Source organism: Saccostrea echinata, unplaced genomic scaffold, assembly GCF_033153115.1.
Source record: "Saccostrea echinata isolate AGI-Se365-2 ecotype Australia unplaced genomic scaffold, CSIRO_AGI_Sech_v1 ptg000003l, whole genome shotgun sequence".
NCBI lineage: Eukaryota > Metazoa > Mollusca > Bivalvia > Ostreida > Ostreidae > Saccostrea > Saccostrea echinata.
The window spans coordinates 10,665,686-10,684,401 of record NW_026889752.1 but is presented as its reverse complement, the minus strand read 5'-3'; the positions used below and the strand labels follow the sequence as shown (position 1 = coordinate 10,684,401).

The 18,716-nt window shown below is 34.0% G+C and overlaps 1 protein-coding gene across 1 annotated transcript in view; it reads right to left on the bottom strand.

The window, feature by feature from the left end:
- The window catches only part of LOC133178456 (E3 ubiquitin-protein ligase RNF213-like), a 173,737-nt gene that overhangs the window by 139,761 nt on the left and 15,260 nt on the right, over positions 1-18,716 (bottom strand). Inside the window, exons 6-10 of the mRNA XM_061313153.1 lie at positions 16,389-16,542; positions 16,061-16,278; positions 10,279-10,431; positions 7,907-8,068; positions 6,044-6,635 (exon numbers count right to left, since the gene is read on the bottom strand). Coding sequence (XP_061169137.1) covers positions 6,044-6,635; positions 7,907-8,068; positions 10,279-10,431; positions 16,061-16,278; positions 16,389-16,542 — 1,279 coding nt within the window. The remainder of the gene's footprint in view (positions 1-6,043; positions 6,636-7,906; positions 8,069-10,278; positions 10,432-16,060; positions 16,279-16,388; positions 16,543-18,716) is intronic.

Sequence of the window (18,716 nt, the reverse complement as noted above, 5' to 3'; positions counted from 1 at the left end):
CATCTAATATGAAGGAGATCCCTGCTCAGAAGTGGGTTTGGGAGCTTAAAGAAAAAATGGAGTTAGCACATTCATTTGTGAGAAACAAATCAATAGGCTCCATGCTCAGACAAAAGAGTTTACATGACACAAAGTTAAGTTGGCAGACATTTGAGAAAGGAGATGAGGTTTACGTGTATTTTCCACGATATGCTGTTGGGAAATCTCCTAAGCATACAAAGTTTTGGCGAGGTCCATTCATAGTAGAGGGAAGATTTTCTGATGTCACATACAAAGTTAATTGTGGTGCAAACGGAAAATCTCAGGTCATACGTGTCAATCGTATGAGGCCAAAGAATCCCCAAGTGTTGATAAGAGAAGTAGCTTCTTCTGATACTCAAGATTTAGGCACTGATGATATTCAGGAGGAGGAAACTTTGCTGTTTGAGAGTAATAGTAGAATCGAACCCGAAAACCGCAGAGAGAGACGAAGACCAAAATATCTCTCCGATTATGTTGTTGATATATAACTCCTTTCATATTTGTTTGCCAGAAAGAATTATTCTGTAGATTTTAGTTACTGCTATTATCTTTTGACATACATGTATACACATTATGCTATAGCACTATTCATAAAAATGTTTCTGTTTCAGTTTAGACAATGCCTCTAACCAAGCTCACCCCTAGAAAAGAGTCAAAATGTCCAATGTGTCGATTTAAGACTTATGACATGGCGGAAATGACTAGGCACATCACAGAATGTGGGTTGAAACACATTGAAAGGAAATTTTCTTGTGATAGAGAGGATTGCAACTTTACTACTAATAAGATGGGAAATCTTACAAGACATAAGAAGAGACATTTTGAGCAGGAGGGGCAGAGTGATGATGTTCGACAAATCGCATCTTCACATTACAAGAATCAGAAAAGTGACAAGGAAACAGCAAGTGAGAGTTCACCATCAGTGGATTGCAATGATAAGAATAGTACCTCACAGGATGCTGGTGAAGGAAAGGCAATCTCAGACGAGGAGTGGATAGATGCCGACCCAGGGGATCTGCGAAGCATATTAGGTGATGTTTCCGAGACTGATAATGAAAGGGAGGAGGATCCAAATGTAAAACAAGTTAATGAAGATGCAAATATTGGAAGAATCTTTCGGAAACCTACAACTCCAATGCCGATATTTGCTCCTAAGCGCAAGGACCCCCTTGTCGCATCTTCTGGACTTCCAGCACGTCCTTTAGTAAGAAAACCTCAGGTTTGTGTAACTGGTACACAAACAGAAAGGAAGATTCGAAGAGTAGAATGGACAATTACCAAGTGGAGAGAAGGTGAAAGAGACTTTGAGCACATTGTGATGATTGAAGAAGACTGATGAGTTTGAGAGACAAAAGACTGTGTAGAGAAAGCAAAAGTTTGTTTTGTCAATTTGAAATTGTTGTATGCGTATAATTTCCTAAAAGATGAATGTATCAATATCTGATTAATCATTACTTCGAAATAATCAATAAAGCAGGTAGCTGAGTTGTATTATAATTTATCTAATAAAAAAAAATGAGCATGCGAGGTCGCATGGATTTTGAGGCGTGGGTACTGAAACAATTCGGGGAAAGTTATTCCGGTACAAGCGGAATTTTAGTCATGTTTCCGCTAGATGGCGTTGTTGGTCACATAGGGTATAAATACAAGTGAAGCGCCAGAGTTGAATTTAATTGCGAAGTTGATGCTGAAGTGGCAACACAATTGCAAGCGGCGGACCATTAAAGATCAGAAGTAACTTTTAGTTAATGATAATAAATAAATATTTAAAGCTTTAGACGTGACTGAACAAGTCTTTCCTGGCTTTAGATATTGTTTGTTATTAAGAAAGTGACTGTGGGAGCCAGCAAGAGCTGTAAAGAGCCGAACTGTAGGAACTGCGCTGTAAGAGCCAGTTTTAAAAAAAAAAAGAGCTGTAGGAGCCGGTATTCAAAGAGCCGAGCTGTAAGAGCCGGTAACTATAAGTGCCGAGTTGTAAGAGCCGATCGCTCAAGAGCCAGCATAACTTTAATTTATTGTATATAATTGATTAAAGACAGGTAGTCTCAATATTTATCTGTATATATTGCTTGATCATATATTTGTATATTTTGAACCTGCCAGGTCCTCAGAGAGTTAACTGGGGAAACTCAGCCGCCTCTGCTATCTATAATTACATTATAAGGTTTCACGCTACACATGCATTATGTAAAATTTGATCACGGATTTTATCCTCGCCCTAACCTCAAGGTCCATAATTTGAATAAAACATTAACCCTCAAAACTTTTTATTGTTTGCATATTTTAAAGGTCAAATTCATAGGAAATAGAAACACTTGTAAATGATATGTGTTGTAAATAATAGTTAAAAAGAGGGAATCACAATATTCGTTAAATTTTAAACCTCGTTGTTGTCTTTATTTGCCTGTTTAAAAATCGCTAAAAATAACGTCTATCAATAGAGTCACTTCCCCTTTTTGTGACGTCATAAGAGACAATCAACATCAGAAAAATCTAGTAATATAAATAGAGTATAAGTAATATAAATATAATATAGTGCTCTTGATTATCTTAAAAAATGGCAAATTATAGGGAACGTTGATATACCAGAGGTAGATCTTTTAGTTAAGAATAGGCTCTACATGTTTGAGCCAATCAAGGAAAGTACATGAAAATGATTATTCTTCTTCGACCGATTCTGTTTCGTCCGAAGGCTCCAGGTGCGTAGCTGCCTAGATATGCAAATACGAAAGTGCGTACACCCCCCCCCCCCCCAAAAAAAAAAAAACAACAAACAAACAAATAAGTAGGGAGAGAGGGAGAGAGATCCGAAAAAAATCATTCCCTTCCAACAAATATTCGTGTTTCGAATTATTTTGTGCCTTACTGTTTTGATTTGAATTTTAAATTATGATCATGACTATAATAAATAAATTAGGGTAATTTGGTGATGTATTAATAAAATTTTGATTTTTGAAAGTTGGAGCCTTACACCCTCATCACTTCCTGACCCCCTGCCGCTCTGCGTACACTTCACGTCCATTCTGGCTACGCCATGAGACGCTTTCATTAAAAAATATTTTAAAATCAAGTACATCACCCTAAGTTAGTTTTTTAGATTAAAGAAAAAAAATAATATTCAACTATCTATTCTGATTACATGTGGTAATTCTGTGGTAAATGTGTTACGATGCCGACAGCAAGAGAAAATAAATGCTGCAGAAAAACAAATATTGCATGTGTACAGTAAAATTGAGGAACAATCACTTTGTATAATATCCGAGGAAAATGCCTTACGTACAGGCAGGAAATATCGGGGGAGGGGGTGCTCCCCTGACTTTCTCCTAGAATTAATTTCTTGCTTTTAACCCTTACTTTTTTTAGAAGTAATTTATTACTTTTAAATTTTCGTGAAAGGATGGTAACAACCCCATCCCCGTTTTGTTACAGTAAGGTCAATTTCCCACACCTCAATACATGCATATTCATTTTTTTTATTGAGAAAAAGACTACCCCCTCCCCTTTCCCCTTTTTAGTTTTTTTTTTTAGTTTGGATTTTTTTCTTTTGGCTTGTCAAAATTTTTTATCAATAATCTTTTTGGCTTATCCCCCCACCATATTCTGCCCCCCCCCCCCCCGCCCCGGCTATTGATTCTTTCACCATGCTAAACCTTTTTTTTTCTTTGAAAGAATAGCATTTATGTACACAATGAAAAAAAAAAACCAACATACAAATGGTATTTCCTTAATCATTTCCTACTCTACATACATCTCGCTTATCGCAGATTTGTCGGATTGGTATATCAGCGCCTCGGGAAGAACAGATGAATTCTTGTGCGCAGGCACCTGACGTATTACTAGTGTATATATATTCCCATCCCCACTGAGTTTTTTTAGACACGATAACTTAGCAAATATACATACATTCCTTGTCTATCATACCAATACCTCGACATTTGATATCATTTTCCGTTTTTGTCAAGTTGTAGAGATTGTCCTTTTACGGTATATCAGTCATTCTACGATAAAAGGACCAATTCAGGGTATAAAACATTCTAAAAAAAAAAATCATTTTTTCAAATAGCAAATTGAACGTCATACTTCTTTAAAGGACATACTAGTGAACTTGAAAAAAAAAGAATTGTCCACAAATCTGGTATAGTTAACTTTTTACATCAATTTCATTTTACCATTTGATTTTAAGGTAATGTTACAGAAGTTTTCCAACCCAAAAATATTTTATATTATTTTCCGGGTTTTTTTTTTACGTTGTAGCGATTGTTTCTTTACGAAAAAAAAAACCTTAACTCCCTTCCCATGCGTATTATACCCAGAAAATTTCTTGACAAGCAAAAAAAAAAAAAAAAAAAAAAAAAAAAAAAAATCGTAAAATCCATGTACTGTAATGCAAATCCTAAAACCTTTCCTGCAAACAGTATTGCGGCTAATAACCAAACTGACAAACAAATGAACAGTATATATTTGAAATAAAACCAAGAAATTCTTTGTTCTGTTTTAGTATCAGAGGGTATGAATTTTTATAAAAGGCCAGTTTTAGCTTAAATTTTGGATTTTTTAGTACTAATACTTTGTGAATATGTCATAGAAAAATATTTTATTTAAAAAAATCAAAGAACCAATGGGGTACGGAACACGGGGGGGGGGGGGGGGGGGTCCCGTCCCCAACCACCTGTGTAATAAAGCTGTAAACTGGACTAGTCCGTGTAAAATGTCGCTCAGATAGCGTCGCATGTTGATTGGGTTCAACTTTTTTTTTTCTTCTTTTTTTCTCTTTGTAAATTTAATGTCCATATTTTCCTCAATTTCGGGTCATTAGGAAATAAATATATACTCATGTCTTGTCCCAAGTTATTGGTACAGTTAAAAGCGCACAAGGTCACATCTCGCCAACAATAGATAGTTTTCAGTAAGCCCAAATTAGCAAGAGTTATTTCCCGTTGGCCGCCATATTGGAGGTCAACATGCTCATATTCCTTCATTATTCAACCAACTTTAACTTTTTATACTGGCCATTTTGGGGTAAGAAGCGTTGTTTTTCTCAAAAATATACATTTGTTAAAGCCTCCTTTATTTCATAATTTTTATTCTATAAAGATTTTCCCCCAAATATGTCTGGTACACCCTCTTAGATTTGGTAAGACAAAGAGGAAAAATTACCAGGTTGACCACCAAGATGGCGGCCAAGGGAAATAACTCGGAGAGAAAATACGTCATATGAAAACTATCTATAATGTTCCAAACCTGGCAATATAAAGTTTGTACTTTCTATTTCTCGTTGTCTCTTATGACGTCACGCAACAAGGGAGAGAAGCGATTAACAATAAAAGATCCACTTGTCACACAGGTAAATTTAAGCGACGATTAGTGATGGGAATTGGTGACAAAAAATTAAACAGACTATATAATGTTCATATTGTTCCAAAGGCTGATCATCATGAATAATTATGATTTTCAAAAAAATATTATACTTGACCTTTAAAATATGATATTATGAAATGATGTGGACCTGCTACAATTCGAAGAAATTTGTGTTTCAATTTCCTATTTTCATGCAAAACTAATCTAATCTTGGCCCAATGTATTTTTGAGAAGATTTTTAAATACATTTACTAATGTGCCTATGTAAAATTTTAATCACTTTTGTAGCCAAAAATTGAATCTACAATTTTAAGGAAAGTTTTCACTTAGTATTTGTTTTATTCTGCCCCAGTTGATTTTGAGAATCTTTACTGTGACCTAGTTATCTCCCTTTGAAAGATTTGAATAAATCCGAATCCCTTTATAAGGGGATACTTTGTGGCAAGACTGGTTGAGTGGCAAGTTTAGTTAAAATAGGTCGAGCAATTTTTGAGACGTCAAACAATTGGTTGGATTACAGACGGATGGACGGACATGAACAGGCAGACAATGGGCACCACACAACAAATGATGAGAAAAACTTAGAGCTCAGATGAGCCAAAAATTTTGAATGAAATATAGAGCAAATAATATGAGATACAGACTTCACAAAATTAATCAGTACCTTCATCAATTTCATTGGGGTCAATGCCTGCTCTCAAAGCTTTTTTTGCTAATGTCTCAGGAAAACCGGATTTCATTATTTCTGAAACAAATTCTGCAACAACAGGGTTTTCCATCACCATACTTTTTACTTCATCTTCCTTTTTAGACACGTCAGTGTTGGCCTTTATCAGTGCATCAATCAAATCCATCTTTGTACAGTCATGTTTGACAATTGATAGCAGTGGGTAAATAAAATCATTTGGTTCTACTTCACCTCCCATTGAAACTAACTCTTTTTGCAAAATCACTATCTGATCAATAGTGAAGAAATTCAGGTGGTGGTACTCATCCCTTTTCTGATCAATATATTTCAGCCATTTTTCCAGACAGTTTTCCATGAATTTGGCAAGTCTAGGGATTATAGTACTTATTTCCTCATCCTTCGTTCTCCTTCCTTTTAACTGGACTTCCCCATTTCCAAATTTTACAAACGCACACACTTTTCTGTTGGGATCACAGAGGAACCTGGCCTGCCAGCTTGAGAACAGCACACAACCAGATGACACAAGCTTGATGTACACATTGCAAAGTCTTACAACTGAATCAAATACCTAGAATTAAATTACAAATTGCATTCTCTATATGAAGAAGCACATTATTGTTAAAGAAAAAAAGATTCATTCCGAAAACGATGTTCGTGCAAATAAGGAATCTCTAGCAATGTCTAGTTTAAGGTAAGATTCCTTACAAGTTGGAGTAAATGTGATCATATAAACATATTAACAAAATGATTTCAAAACAAGTTAAACAATATGTGAGGGGACATGATAAGTATTATAATTCCTTCGTTTTCCCATTATAAAAATACTTTGATGCTAATGATGTGTTTAAAAATCTAACATTTAATTCTGCAACATAAGACGAGTAATTTTAGCATACCAGGACATAATTTGACAGGAATGACATTTTAAATGGCTGATCATGCTTTTTCTGTACTTGCATAATCCTATGTACAACTTTGTTCGTCAACTGTGGCCCATTCCCACCAGAGAGGTCATGATCTGAACAAATCTGAATATCTGGTACGCTACATGAGGATGCTTTCTTTCAGTGTGACTAATCATGCCTTTGCTGGTTTTGAAAAGATTTTTTTTAATATTTTTTCCTACATAATCCTATGTATTCCTTGAATCTATACTTTGTAATGAAGCTTGCATACAAGTTTCAACTCTTGTGGCCCAGTTGTTTTTCAGCAAAATATCTTAAAACATTTTTCCGTTATGTTCCTATGTAAAATTTAAAACGCCTATTGAGGTCCCAACCTATCCCAATGCGTAATGTTTGAGCAAACTTACATCTACGCTATGTAATGAAGCTTTCACGTAAGATTCATATTTTCTCACCTACTAGTTCTTGAGAACTAGAGTTTGAAATTTGTCATGACATTTATCAAATTCTTTCTTATCTCTCCAAGAAAGAAGGCATGGCCCTTCTTTAAAACAACTTGAATACTTCAAACAAGGATGTTTTAAGTCAAGTTTAGTTGAAATTGGCCAAGCGGTTCAGGAGAAGATAAAAATGTGAAAAGATTGCAATGGCGCAAACGCGGATGGGAAAGAACGCACGCATTTCGATCAGAAAAGCTCACTTGAGGCTTTTGCTCTGGTAAGCTAAAATGAATCCATTTATAACCAATATCTTTACAACCATTTATTTTTTCTCAAAAAAAAAAAAAAAAAAAAAAAAAAAAAAAGATCAGAACTTTAAAATGAAGAATTTTATCTCACTAAATCAGTTCCTTGTAACATATGTCACTTTACAGGCTCAGATGCATAGCATAAAGATTTTCAAATATAATTACAATATTTAATGACATTCTTACCTTGACAAAATTTTCAGCTTCATCTCTGTTGCAATTTTCCTTGCTGTCTACCATCATTATTTTGTGCTGAAGTTCTTGGAGTTTTTTATACATAAACCTTGTTTTTGACCTACGACCTGTGCTGTCTATCTGAACATACAGTTGAAGTACATCTTCTAGACTCTAAAAGTACAGCACATATTTTCTTAGGAAATGAGGTATTATTTTCATTTTTAAACATCTCTAGGGAGATAAAAACCATTTTGTCATATGTTCCACCCTATAGCAACCAAAGGGTTCGACCTTTTGACCAACACATATCAACATAGTATCCCAGTAGATGTTTTAAATGAAATCTTAATGGTTTTATTTGCATTCATTACACAGATATCTCACCAATGGTTATCTGAAACTCACAAACATTTTATTTTCCAAACATCAAAAAGTATCGGCTTACTGTAGTCGCATAGTGAAACACACTGAAAAATAATGAATCCAGTGAAAATGAGCTCATGAGATGAAATACAAATGATCCCAACTTAGACGTTAATATCATTTAAAATTTTACAGCTTAAATATTTCTATAAATAATCACATATCTCACATATTTTTATGAGCATTTGATTAAAATGCAGTAATGTTACAGCATGAAGCATTAAAGTAAAGTTTACAGCCCCGTATCCGTACTCGCTATAAATCAATCTCAGAAATTACAGCTTTACATTTATTTTTTTTTCTTCTTCAGACTTTGAATTTTAGTTATATATTGAAATATCGAGTGTAATGTATTAACAAACTAGGTAATCAGTTATTACAGTATAAGCTTAACTCGCAAAATTCCGTCTTTATTTAATGCTAAGGCTTACAATAATTGGATGTTCTAGTGCTATGCACATGCATCCTTACCATGCAAGTTTAGTCTGGGTAGGACTTCGCTTATATTGAGAATGGATCTGCTGCAAAACCTTTGAATTTTCACTATCCCAAAGAAATGTCTGGCATAGCATCCAAAGCATTTCCTGATTTAATTTACGTGATTTGAGAATGTTGAAAATGCATTAAAAATAATTGTGGCCTTGTTCCTTCATATAAGATAATTACTTTTATTTCTTAGAAAAATTATTCCCAATTTCAGCCCTATTATAGATATCAGAATTTAACACAAATCATTTGCACTGAAAAGGGATGATAAGATGATTTATTGTCAAATTTCCCGCTTTTGGAGAAGCTTTTTGAATATCTTTACCTTAACAAACTTTTTTCCCTCGTCATTCGGGACAATCCTTGTTAAGTTTTGTTTAAATGACACCAACATTTGTCAAATACGCATGGGAAAAAAGAATTGTAAAACAAAAACAAAACAAAAACAAAAAACCAGAAAGTCAGCTACACTAACAGGTGGACGGACAACAAACAACAATCGTTTGACCATATGGAAAGTAATAGGTTATCTGAGTGACTAAGATGATTTACAAATTAAAACAATAACTGAATTTCCAATATTGGTTTCCCTCTTGTCTTAAAAAAGAAAAAGAAAACCAGGGCAACTAAATTTCAATATATTTTGAGGAAGGTTTCTGGAAAACTTTTGTTGACCCTGAAAATATTTCATAAAAGGCACCGACTTTCTAAAATTAGACCACATTGAACTTTTTCCGGTCACTATACGTCCCCCCCCCCCCCCACCGAATGCATCAAGTGACCATTTTTTGATGTTCCTTCCGGCGTACAAGATATGCCAGGACACACTTTGGCAATGTATAGACATAAAATTCCAAAATGAGACCAACGCCAACTACTTTCGGATTGTGACACTATTTTCACTCAAATGCATCAACTGACCAGATTTGGAGGTCCCAGGTCTTACATTTTACTATATATGATCTAGAATAGATCCAGACACTATTTGACTGAGTATGGCTAGAAAATTCCAAAATGACGTCATCATGACCTACCTTGCGGTTGCTTCAAACCTTCTCACCAAAATGCATCAACTGACAAGATTTTATGGCCGTAGACTTCAAAAACATCTTAAAGCTATTCTTTCTACAGGATTATTGTGCTTTTGCAATAGGTACTATTAGTTATACAGTTTGAAACATAATAAGGAGCCATCCAGGATGTGAAATGGAAATCCGTATTGGGCAAGGCGAAGCCTTATAATTCAAAATATCATCGAATAAAATATATTCTCAGTATTACACAAAAGATACATACAATAAATTTCAACAAACAAACCGTCTGCTTGTCGCTATTTGTCAGAAACACAGAGATCAGAATCGTTCGCCCGAGTTCAGGGCGTCATGTGATCTGTTTTTTAGCCAATCAATATTCTACAAATTTGTCTGATGAGGGATAAAGTATATTTTACTTTATACCATGTAAGTACTTACTAAATTCTCGTTTGGCATATTTGGATAAATTTTTCCAAGCATGTATATTCCTCCAGAGTTGATGGCTTCTGCTTGTTTTATAGATGTCACTGGCACAGAACCCAGGGAGCATTCAACACTTTTATACCATTCCAAATTCCTTTCGGTTACAATCTACAAATAGTTACCTTTACGATCATAATGAATTTTTATAAGGAATTACTCTTCCATTCACATACCAAGCAAAGCTTACAAGTTAATAATATTGAAACAATGACAAAAACTTTGCATCGTTAAGAGCTATTCTCTGTAACCACTCAAACCTTTTAGGCACGCATGGTCACCAGTTCAAACTAGCAGCGACCACCAAGTTAACCAAGGAAAGTTAGTTCGTGGTGATGTACGCTATTACATGCAATATCAAGATATATATTTTTGGAAATGGTAGAACCAATTAGAAAATACGAATCAAACCTGTAGGAAACGCATAGTTACCACTAAAATTCTTGAGAACAAGCAGTAAAAACTAGAAACTTTCAGTAAGATACGTTGAAGAGCTTTTTTTCAAAATTGTTAGAACCTCTGTTGTAATATGCTGCATGGTGACTGATCCCATAAATGTAACAATTATGGGCATTTTTTAATTTGAGAAATCTGTCATCTTCGGGCTCATTGGTCAATGGGCATAGGTATATATATGGACAAGAGTGAGAGGAATAGATTTTTAAAATTCAGTTTAAAATACTTAATGAGACCGTGAATACCCATTGAAATAAAAATAAATTGTTTGCTGTAACAAGAAGACCACGAGTTTTGACGATCACTGATCTATAATGACCACTTTAGCCCCAACTGAACCTGAACTCTGGTCTCATTGGAGATCATGAATTTGTAATAATTATAATATTAATACATTTTGATTCCTAGAAAATCAAGAATGAAATGTATAAGGAATTTATGACCAACTATCTTAACCTTGTTGCCTTATCCTTGGATCCAAGACAGGCCCAAGAAATACCCAAACAAATTATAGCACCTGCTGGATTATGATGAAAATATGAAATACATGCCAATGCAAATTTCTAGTCATCAGTTTGACTCTAAAACTTGTCTCATATGCTAAAAAAAAAGTATATTTCAGCTGATTTAAGTGATTTTATTTGCAAATAAAGGATATGTACAGGTAGCTATTAAAAAAGGATATCCTCATTAAGTTAAACAAACTGAGACGCATGTAATATCATAGCTTCTTACGTATTTAATAATTGTGTAAAACTACATTTGTTCAAAATTCAGAAGATAAAACTTTCTAAACGCAGAGGTAACGAATGCTAATTGTAACGGAAACCGTTACAGATGTTCCCCAATCACTCATCCACTCCCTTATGGGTCCCACTCCCACAAGCTTCATTAAATTTGGTGATTCTATTTTGTAATAAATCTACATTTTATTTTCAGAAATATTTAATCGAAAAACAACGCCGGTATGGTCCTTTGAGTATTCGCAAATCAGATTTCAGAGCACGCGCATGCCCATGTCTTCCTCGTGAAGTGACTCACAATAAATACCTATGTAAGAAATCTCAAACATCTTCATTGAAAACTATAGTATGAGAGACAACCATATAGGTATTAGCCAATCAAAATCCAGCACACGTGCATGCATGTTCTTGCATTTGATTTTGATAGTAGCACAATGTAGGAACTCGTTATACCTATCTATATTTCTAAATTTCATCCTGTTTTGTTGAAAACTAAGTTACAGTTATTTAAAGTTTAAGCCAATCAAATTGCAGCACACGTGCATCCGCGCATTTTCACGATATGTCATATTTACATGGATCATGATGTAGAACCTCCTTATGTATGACTATTATGTTTAAATTTTCAAAGTATTTCGTCAAAAACCAAGGTTATTGAGATTTTTTTGTGTCAGCCAATCAGAGCGAAGCACACGTGCATGCGCATGCTTTCTTGCTAATTCAACCACCTCATCTTGTGTGCACCACTATAAGTATATGTTTATATAATAAGATTCAAAGCATATCATCAAAAAAAAAAATAGGAAGGTTAAATCTGTTTCAATTGTATCAGTCAATTTACTCCTCGCATGCGCATGCACGTACATACAAGTGCGCGCGAAATGACCTTCGTTCCGCACATCTACACAACATGCCTGTTAACCCTAAAAAGGTTTCATCTCAATCGGATGAGTAGTATTTCTTAAAAAAGAAAGTAAAAACAATGTGTTCCCAAACTTCGTTTTGGGAACATAATTACATAAGTGAATAAGGAAATTTTGGAATTTGTCGATAGTCAGTTTAAGAGAAATATATCATTAGATATAATGCATATCAGATATTTAAAGGACCAATTCAGGGTATATAACATAAAAAATTCCTTTAAATAGCCCATTCAACAATTTAACTTTCTAAAGAGCAGTGTACTTGGAAAAAAGATTTATCTATAAATCTAGTATCGTTAACATTTATTAAGGTATTCGATTTACTCAAAAAGCAATAAATGCCTAAACAAGACTCATTATTATTGAAGTAAACCTTAAATTAACCTATTATTTGTTTTCTGATGTTGAATATGGAACGGTAAAACATGATTTTTGAATCTGACACGAATCTGGTGCTGACTTAAAATTTCCTGGTAAAATCGTTAACGTTTGTTTAGTTTACCAAAAATAATACGTATTTCGTTTAAAAAATTATTAAACTTTTTACATATAAAAACAAAAAAATCCTTGATTACATCTTTGAAGTTAAATTCTTCAGAGAGATAAAACTTTTGTCTAATTCATTTTGTTTTGTCGAAAAAATAATGGACATAATTATCTGACTCGCATCTAGAATCGATCTTTCGAAGTTCAACTTTTAAGTAAGTTTCATTTTATTGTCTGTTCTGCAAGGTTGTGTGAAATTGAAATTTAATACAATAAGGTTAGGGAAGTAAAATCATTTTCTGCCACCAAGCTCCAGACAGCTCAGTATTTCGTTACTCTACGACTCCATATACATGTACATGTAATACCACGTTCAACTTCATTTAAGGTTACATATATATACAAAATCATGCACATATGCATCAACTTTTAGAGTTGAATTAGAATCTTTTTTAAATCATGGACAAAATGATGTTAAACAGTTAAATTTGTTTGTAACATACAAATTGTTATTTAGGCTCACTTTTTTGTAAAATGATTAATTTGCAATACACCTGTACATGTCCAAGCTAGCCGAACCCTTCAATGTGCATCCTTGAACAAGGGACTATGATTTTCACACCATTTGATTTAATAATATTGCATTCATTATCATGCCGACAGTTTACATGGTGAATGTCAAAGAGTAAAGACGATTTTTTGAAGATTGCATTTCTTTTCATTGTTTTTGCCTCACCTTTATTCCCATTGTGTGACCTTGAAATTTACAATTTCGTTCCACTAGCTTGACCGAAAGGTGTTATATACATGTACCAAAATTACATTAAGTTAAATGAACCATTCCCAAAGAGAAGCTGAAAATGTTTTATATATATATATATATATATATATATATATATATATATATATATATATATATATATATATATATATATATATATATATATATATATATACGATCGACCCGAGATACACAAAAAATTGCAATCCAATAGGTGTCTTTGATTGTCTCAGGAAACAAAAAACTGTCTTTACTTTTTTCTTCATTCTGTTCTCTTTCCCTGTCTCATTCTCTCTCTTGCTCTCTCAATTTTTTCCTAACAAAACCCTGAATACTATACCTTATGGATTTAAGAAATATTCTGGACTAATTATGATTTAAAAAGTTTTGTCTATTGAGTATATTGGATTACTATGAAGATATTCCAGATTTATCTTTATCAACTTAAAGACATTTTATATTTTATAACCTTAATTTTTTTGGAAAACATGTGTTACATTTACACTGGAATAAACTTGATATAAAAAATGATCTTCGTTCAGAGAAATGTCATATTCTCTAGTCACAAGCCACAATAAGTTTTCAAAGAAGAAGCTTCTGTTTCTTCAAGTTGAAGTTACATAATGTTGTATTAGCCCAGACAAGAATTCTGAATACTGGCCGATAAATAGTCTTCAATTAATAATTGAAAAAGCCTGACACATTTTCAATTGACAAATCTCTTTAAGAAATTCCAACTGCATATTAAGATATCTATTTTTTTTTAAAGAAAGTTTCCTATTTTTTGTTTCTAAAACATCCTCAGAATACCCCCATCTAATATTTTCATTGGATGGGAAAATCATAAAAGAAAACAAATGTATCAATGTGTCAAAAATCCTGCTTGTCAGAAATGTGAAAGACACATAATAAACAGCAGAGGCTATATAAACAAATAACATTTGATCAAAAGAGCTCAAAGTCTTTTTGCAAAAAAAGAAGCCCATGGGCCACAACGCTCACCTGAGACAAATATGGCCCTGCTTTTCTTCATCAGCAGATTTCTTCTCCTATATATTCAGCTTTGATCGCCTGCTCTAGCCACACCCTACCCACAGGTGTCATGTTTTGAAAGAAATTGAATCGAAACTATCTGAAGATATTTCATATTCATATGACTAATCATGGCTTTGCTGTTCTTGAAAAAAGAAATTTAAAGATGTCTGCCACCCTTCCGGGGCGGGGGGGGGGGGGGGGTCATGATTTGAACAAACTTTAATCTACACGACCGACCTGGGGATGTTTCCATATCAATATGACTAATCGTGGCTTTGTTGTTCTCGGGAAGAAGATTTTTAAAAGTTGTTCCTATTTATTCCTATGTAAAACTTTGATCCCCCATTATGGCCCCACCTTAGTCCCAGGGATCATGATTTGAACAGACTTAAATCTATACTATCTAAGGATGCTTCCATATCAATATGACTAAACGTGGCTTTGTTGTTCTTGAGAAGATTTTTAATAGTTTTTTTTCCTATATGTTCCTATGTAAAAATTTGATCCCCAATTGTGGCCCCACCATACCCCGGGGTCATGATTTGAACAAAAAATTGGTTTTACACTTCCTGAGGATGCTTTCATATCAATATTTTAAATCCTAGCTTTCTTATTTTTGAAAAGAAGAATTTCAAAGATTATCCGATCAATTTGACTAATTGTGGCTTTGTTGTTCTTGGGAAGAAAATATTTACATATTTTTCCTATATATTCCTAATTAATAATTTGATTCCCTATTGTAGCCCCACTTTACCCCCAGGGGTCATGATTTGAACAAATGATTTGAACAAACTTCAATCTACACTACCTGAGGATGCTTTCATATCAATATGTCTAATCTTGTTCTTGAGAAGAAGATTTTTAAAGATTTCCCCTATAAATTCCTATGTAAAACTTTGATCCCCCATTGTGACTCCACCCTTCCCCCTTGGGTCATGATATGAACAAATCTGAATCTACCCTATGTGATGAGCGTTTCACATAAGTTAAAACTTTTCTAGCCCAATGGTTCTTGAGAAGGAGATTTTTAAAAGATGAAATCAAATTTTTATTAAATCTTAATTATCTCATCTTGAAAGAAGATGTAGCCCTCCATTCGAATTCCCTTCACCCGAGAATGCCTTGTGACAAATTTGGTCGCAATTGGCCAATTTGTTCTTGAGAAGAAGTCAAAAATGTGACAGGCGTAAACGCCAGACAAAAATGTGATCAAGAAAACTCAATTAAGCTTTCAGCTCAGGTGAGCTAAAAAAGAAAACAAAAAAGAAAAAAACATCATAAAGAAATTGTTCATATGCACAGAGCAATGTACTTGCCAGTTTTTCTGGTAGGTTTGGATCTGATATAAGCTCTTTCCAAACAAGCTCACATTTTTCTAGAAAAAACTTCAAGTCGTACATTCTATCCAGGTTGAAAATAAGTGGACGATATCCAGTTGTTGCCGCATGAAAACAATTTACCATATAAACTCCCATTTCATCGTCTTCAGCAGTTATACTGGCAAGGTCAATAAACACTACTAACTCCATCCAACCTTTTATAAAGAAAAGAACAAAATTTAAACCATAGTCAAAATAAAAACATCTTTAAAAATGATACATATCCTGAATTCACAATATTTGAATTTAGATTAAAACCACATACATTTCATGGATCCCCTGATCCATTCCACCAGAGGTTTACAATTCATAAATGCCTCTAGACAACGCTTTTGTTCCCCTGTCATTCCCTTCAAGCTCATCATTGTCTTCATCAAATCTTTGTTCAATTTGCACATTGCAATATCCTTTCCATTTGCCTAGTGAAAAACGTCTAAGAACTAGTTATAATTGTAACGGGGACCGTTACAGATGTTCCCCAAACGCTCCCCAACACCCTTTTGGTGTCTTATTTCCTGTAAGCTTCATTAAATAAGGCAATGAAGTATATTGATCGTTTTTTGCATTTCACGCGTGCGCACGTGCATGCATGTGCAGGATGACCATGTCATCTCATCTATACTATAAAAGCATCTTTATATTCTCAGTATCAAAACATTCCATCAAAAAATATATAAGTTCCGGCTATATCAAGTATATTGGTCATCTTAGCATTGCACGCATGCGCACCTGCATGCATGTTCATAATGACCATGCCATTTTGTCTACACTTATAATATGTCTGTTTATTCTTAGTATCAAAGCTTTTCATAAAAAAAATATAAAAGTTATGGCTATATTAAGTATATTGGTCATTTAACACATTGCACGCGCGCGCATGTGCATTCATGAGCATGATGTCCACATCATCTTGTCTACACTTTTAATATATCTGTATATTCTTAATATCAAAGCTTTTCATAAAAAAATATGAAAATTACGGCTATATTAAGTATATTGGTCATTTAACACATTGCACGCGCGCGCACGTGCATGCATATGCATGCATGCATGCATGTGCATGATGACATGTCATCTTGTCTACACTTTTAATATATATAAATATTTTGAGTATCAAAGCATTTCATCAAAAAGTATCAAAGTTACGACTATATCAAGTATATTTGTCATTTTACGCTTTGCGCCTGCGCACACGTGCATGCATGTGCATGTTGACCATGTCATCTTGTTTTCACTTCTAATATATCCTTATATTCTGAGTATCAAAGCATTTCATCAAAAAATATAAAAGTTACAGCTATATCAAGTATATTGGTCATTTTACGCATTGCACGCGCACGCACGTGCATGCACGTGCGCGCAAAATGACCTTGATTCCGCATATCTACAAAACATGCCTATTAACCCTAAAAAGGTTTCACCTCAATCGGATGAGTAGTTGACGAGATCACTCGCGGACAAAAAAGTACCCAGGAAGAAGAAGAAGAAGAAAAATAATAATAACTAGAAACTCATTGCGAGCAATGAGAGGTCTTCCGTCCAATTTTGAAAATAAAAATGTAAATTCAAGCTGAAAAAGTGAAAAAGAAATCAGACACTCCGGAGATTTAACCCTGGTCGTCAGCGTGAAAATCCAACGTCCTAACCATTACGCCATTTCAACTCCCGCTTCAAAGTGAAAATGACGAATATCAAAAGTTTGGATTTATCAATTCGAAAACAAATTATATATTTAGTATTTTGAAAAGAGGCTCTCTTTACCCTACAGATAATACAGAAAAATATTGAAGATAAAAAAAATCGATTTTTTAAATTCGCTTCTGCAAGCGACCGGAACTAACGACGACACATGAAAAGGTCCCTTCGCCAACCTAGAAATCATGTTCTATCATCTCTAACAAAAACAAAAACACTCAGCATCATTTATAAAGTTGAAAATGTAAATTTAAGCAAACAAATTCGGGATTAAACCCAGTTCGCCTTCATGAAAATTCAATATGGAAGCCACTACACCAGCGCAATTTTACCAGCCATCATCGATGTTTACTTTGTATCATTGCCTGAGGTAACGAGCGTCAGGGAGGTTAAAAGTTTTTTTTTATATAGTGCGGAATTATAGAATGAGAGCTAGCTAGCCAAATTTTGTGCAAGCTGATTCACATCGGAATTCGTTACTTGAGTTTAAACAATAACAAATAATCTATTACTGATGAACTGATGATACTGTTTACTTCCTTTATTCTTTATGTATTCAACTTTTTATTCCACGTAATCTTTTTCTGTACTTCTGCATCAGACTATTTTTCTACTTTGAAAGGAGAGTCACATCATTTCGCGCCAAACTCACGAGTAAATCTTCGCGCCTTTTCTTTGAAATGTATGTTCTATTAAATGGTTTCGATTCTCATATATATCATTGTATGTACCGTACATATTACTTATTTAATTGCATTTGGAGGTCCGAGTATTTATGTTTTCAAAGACAAATTATCAATTTCTAAAATGATCCAGATCTAACAATTCCTTCACATTCATTGATCCTTATGGTATTTCCTTCAACAAGACGCTCGGTTGTCTCCACAAAATCCGACCT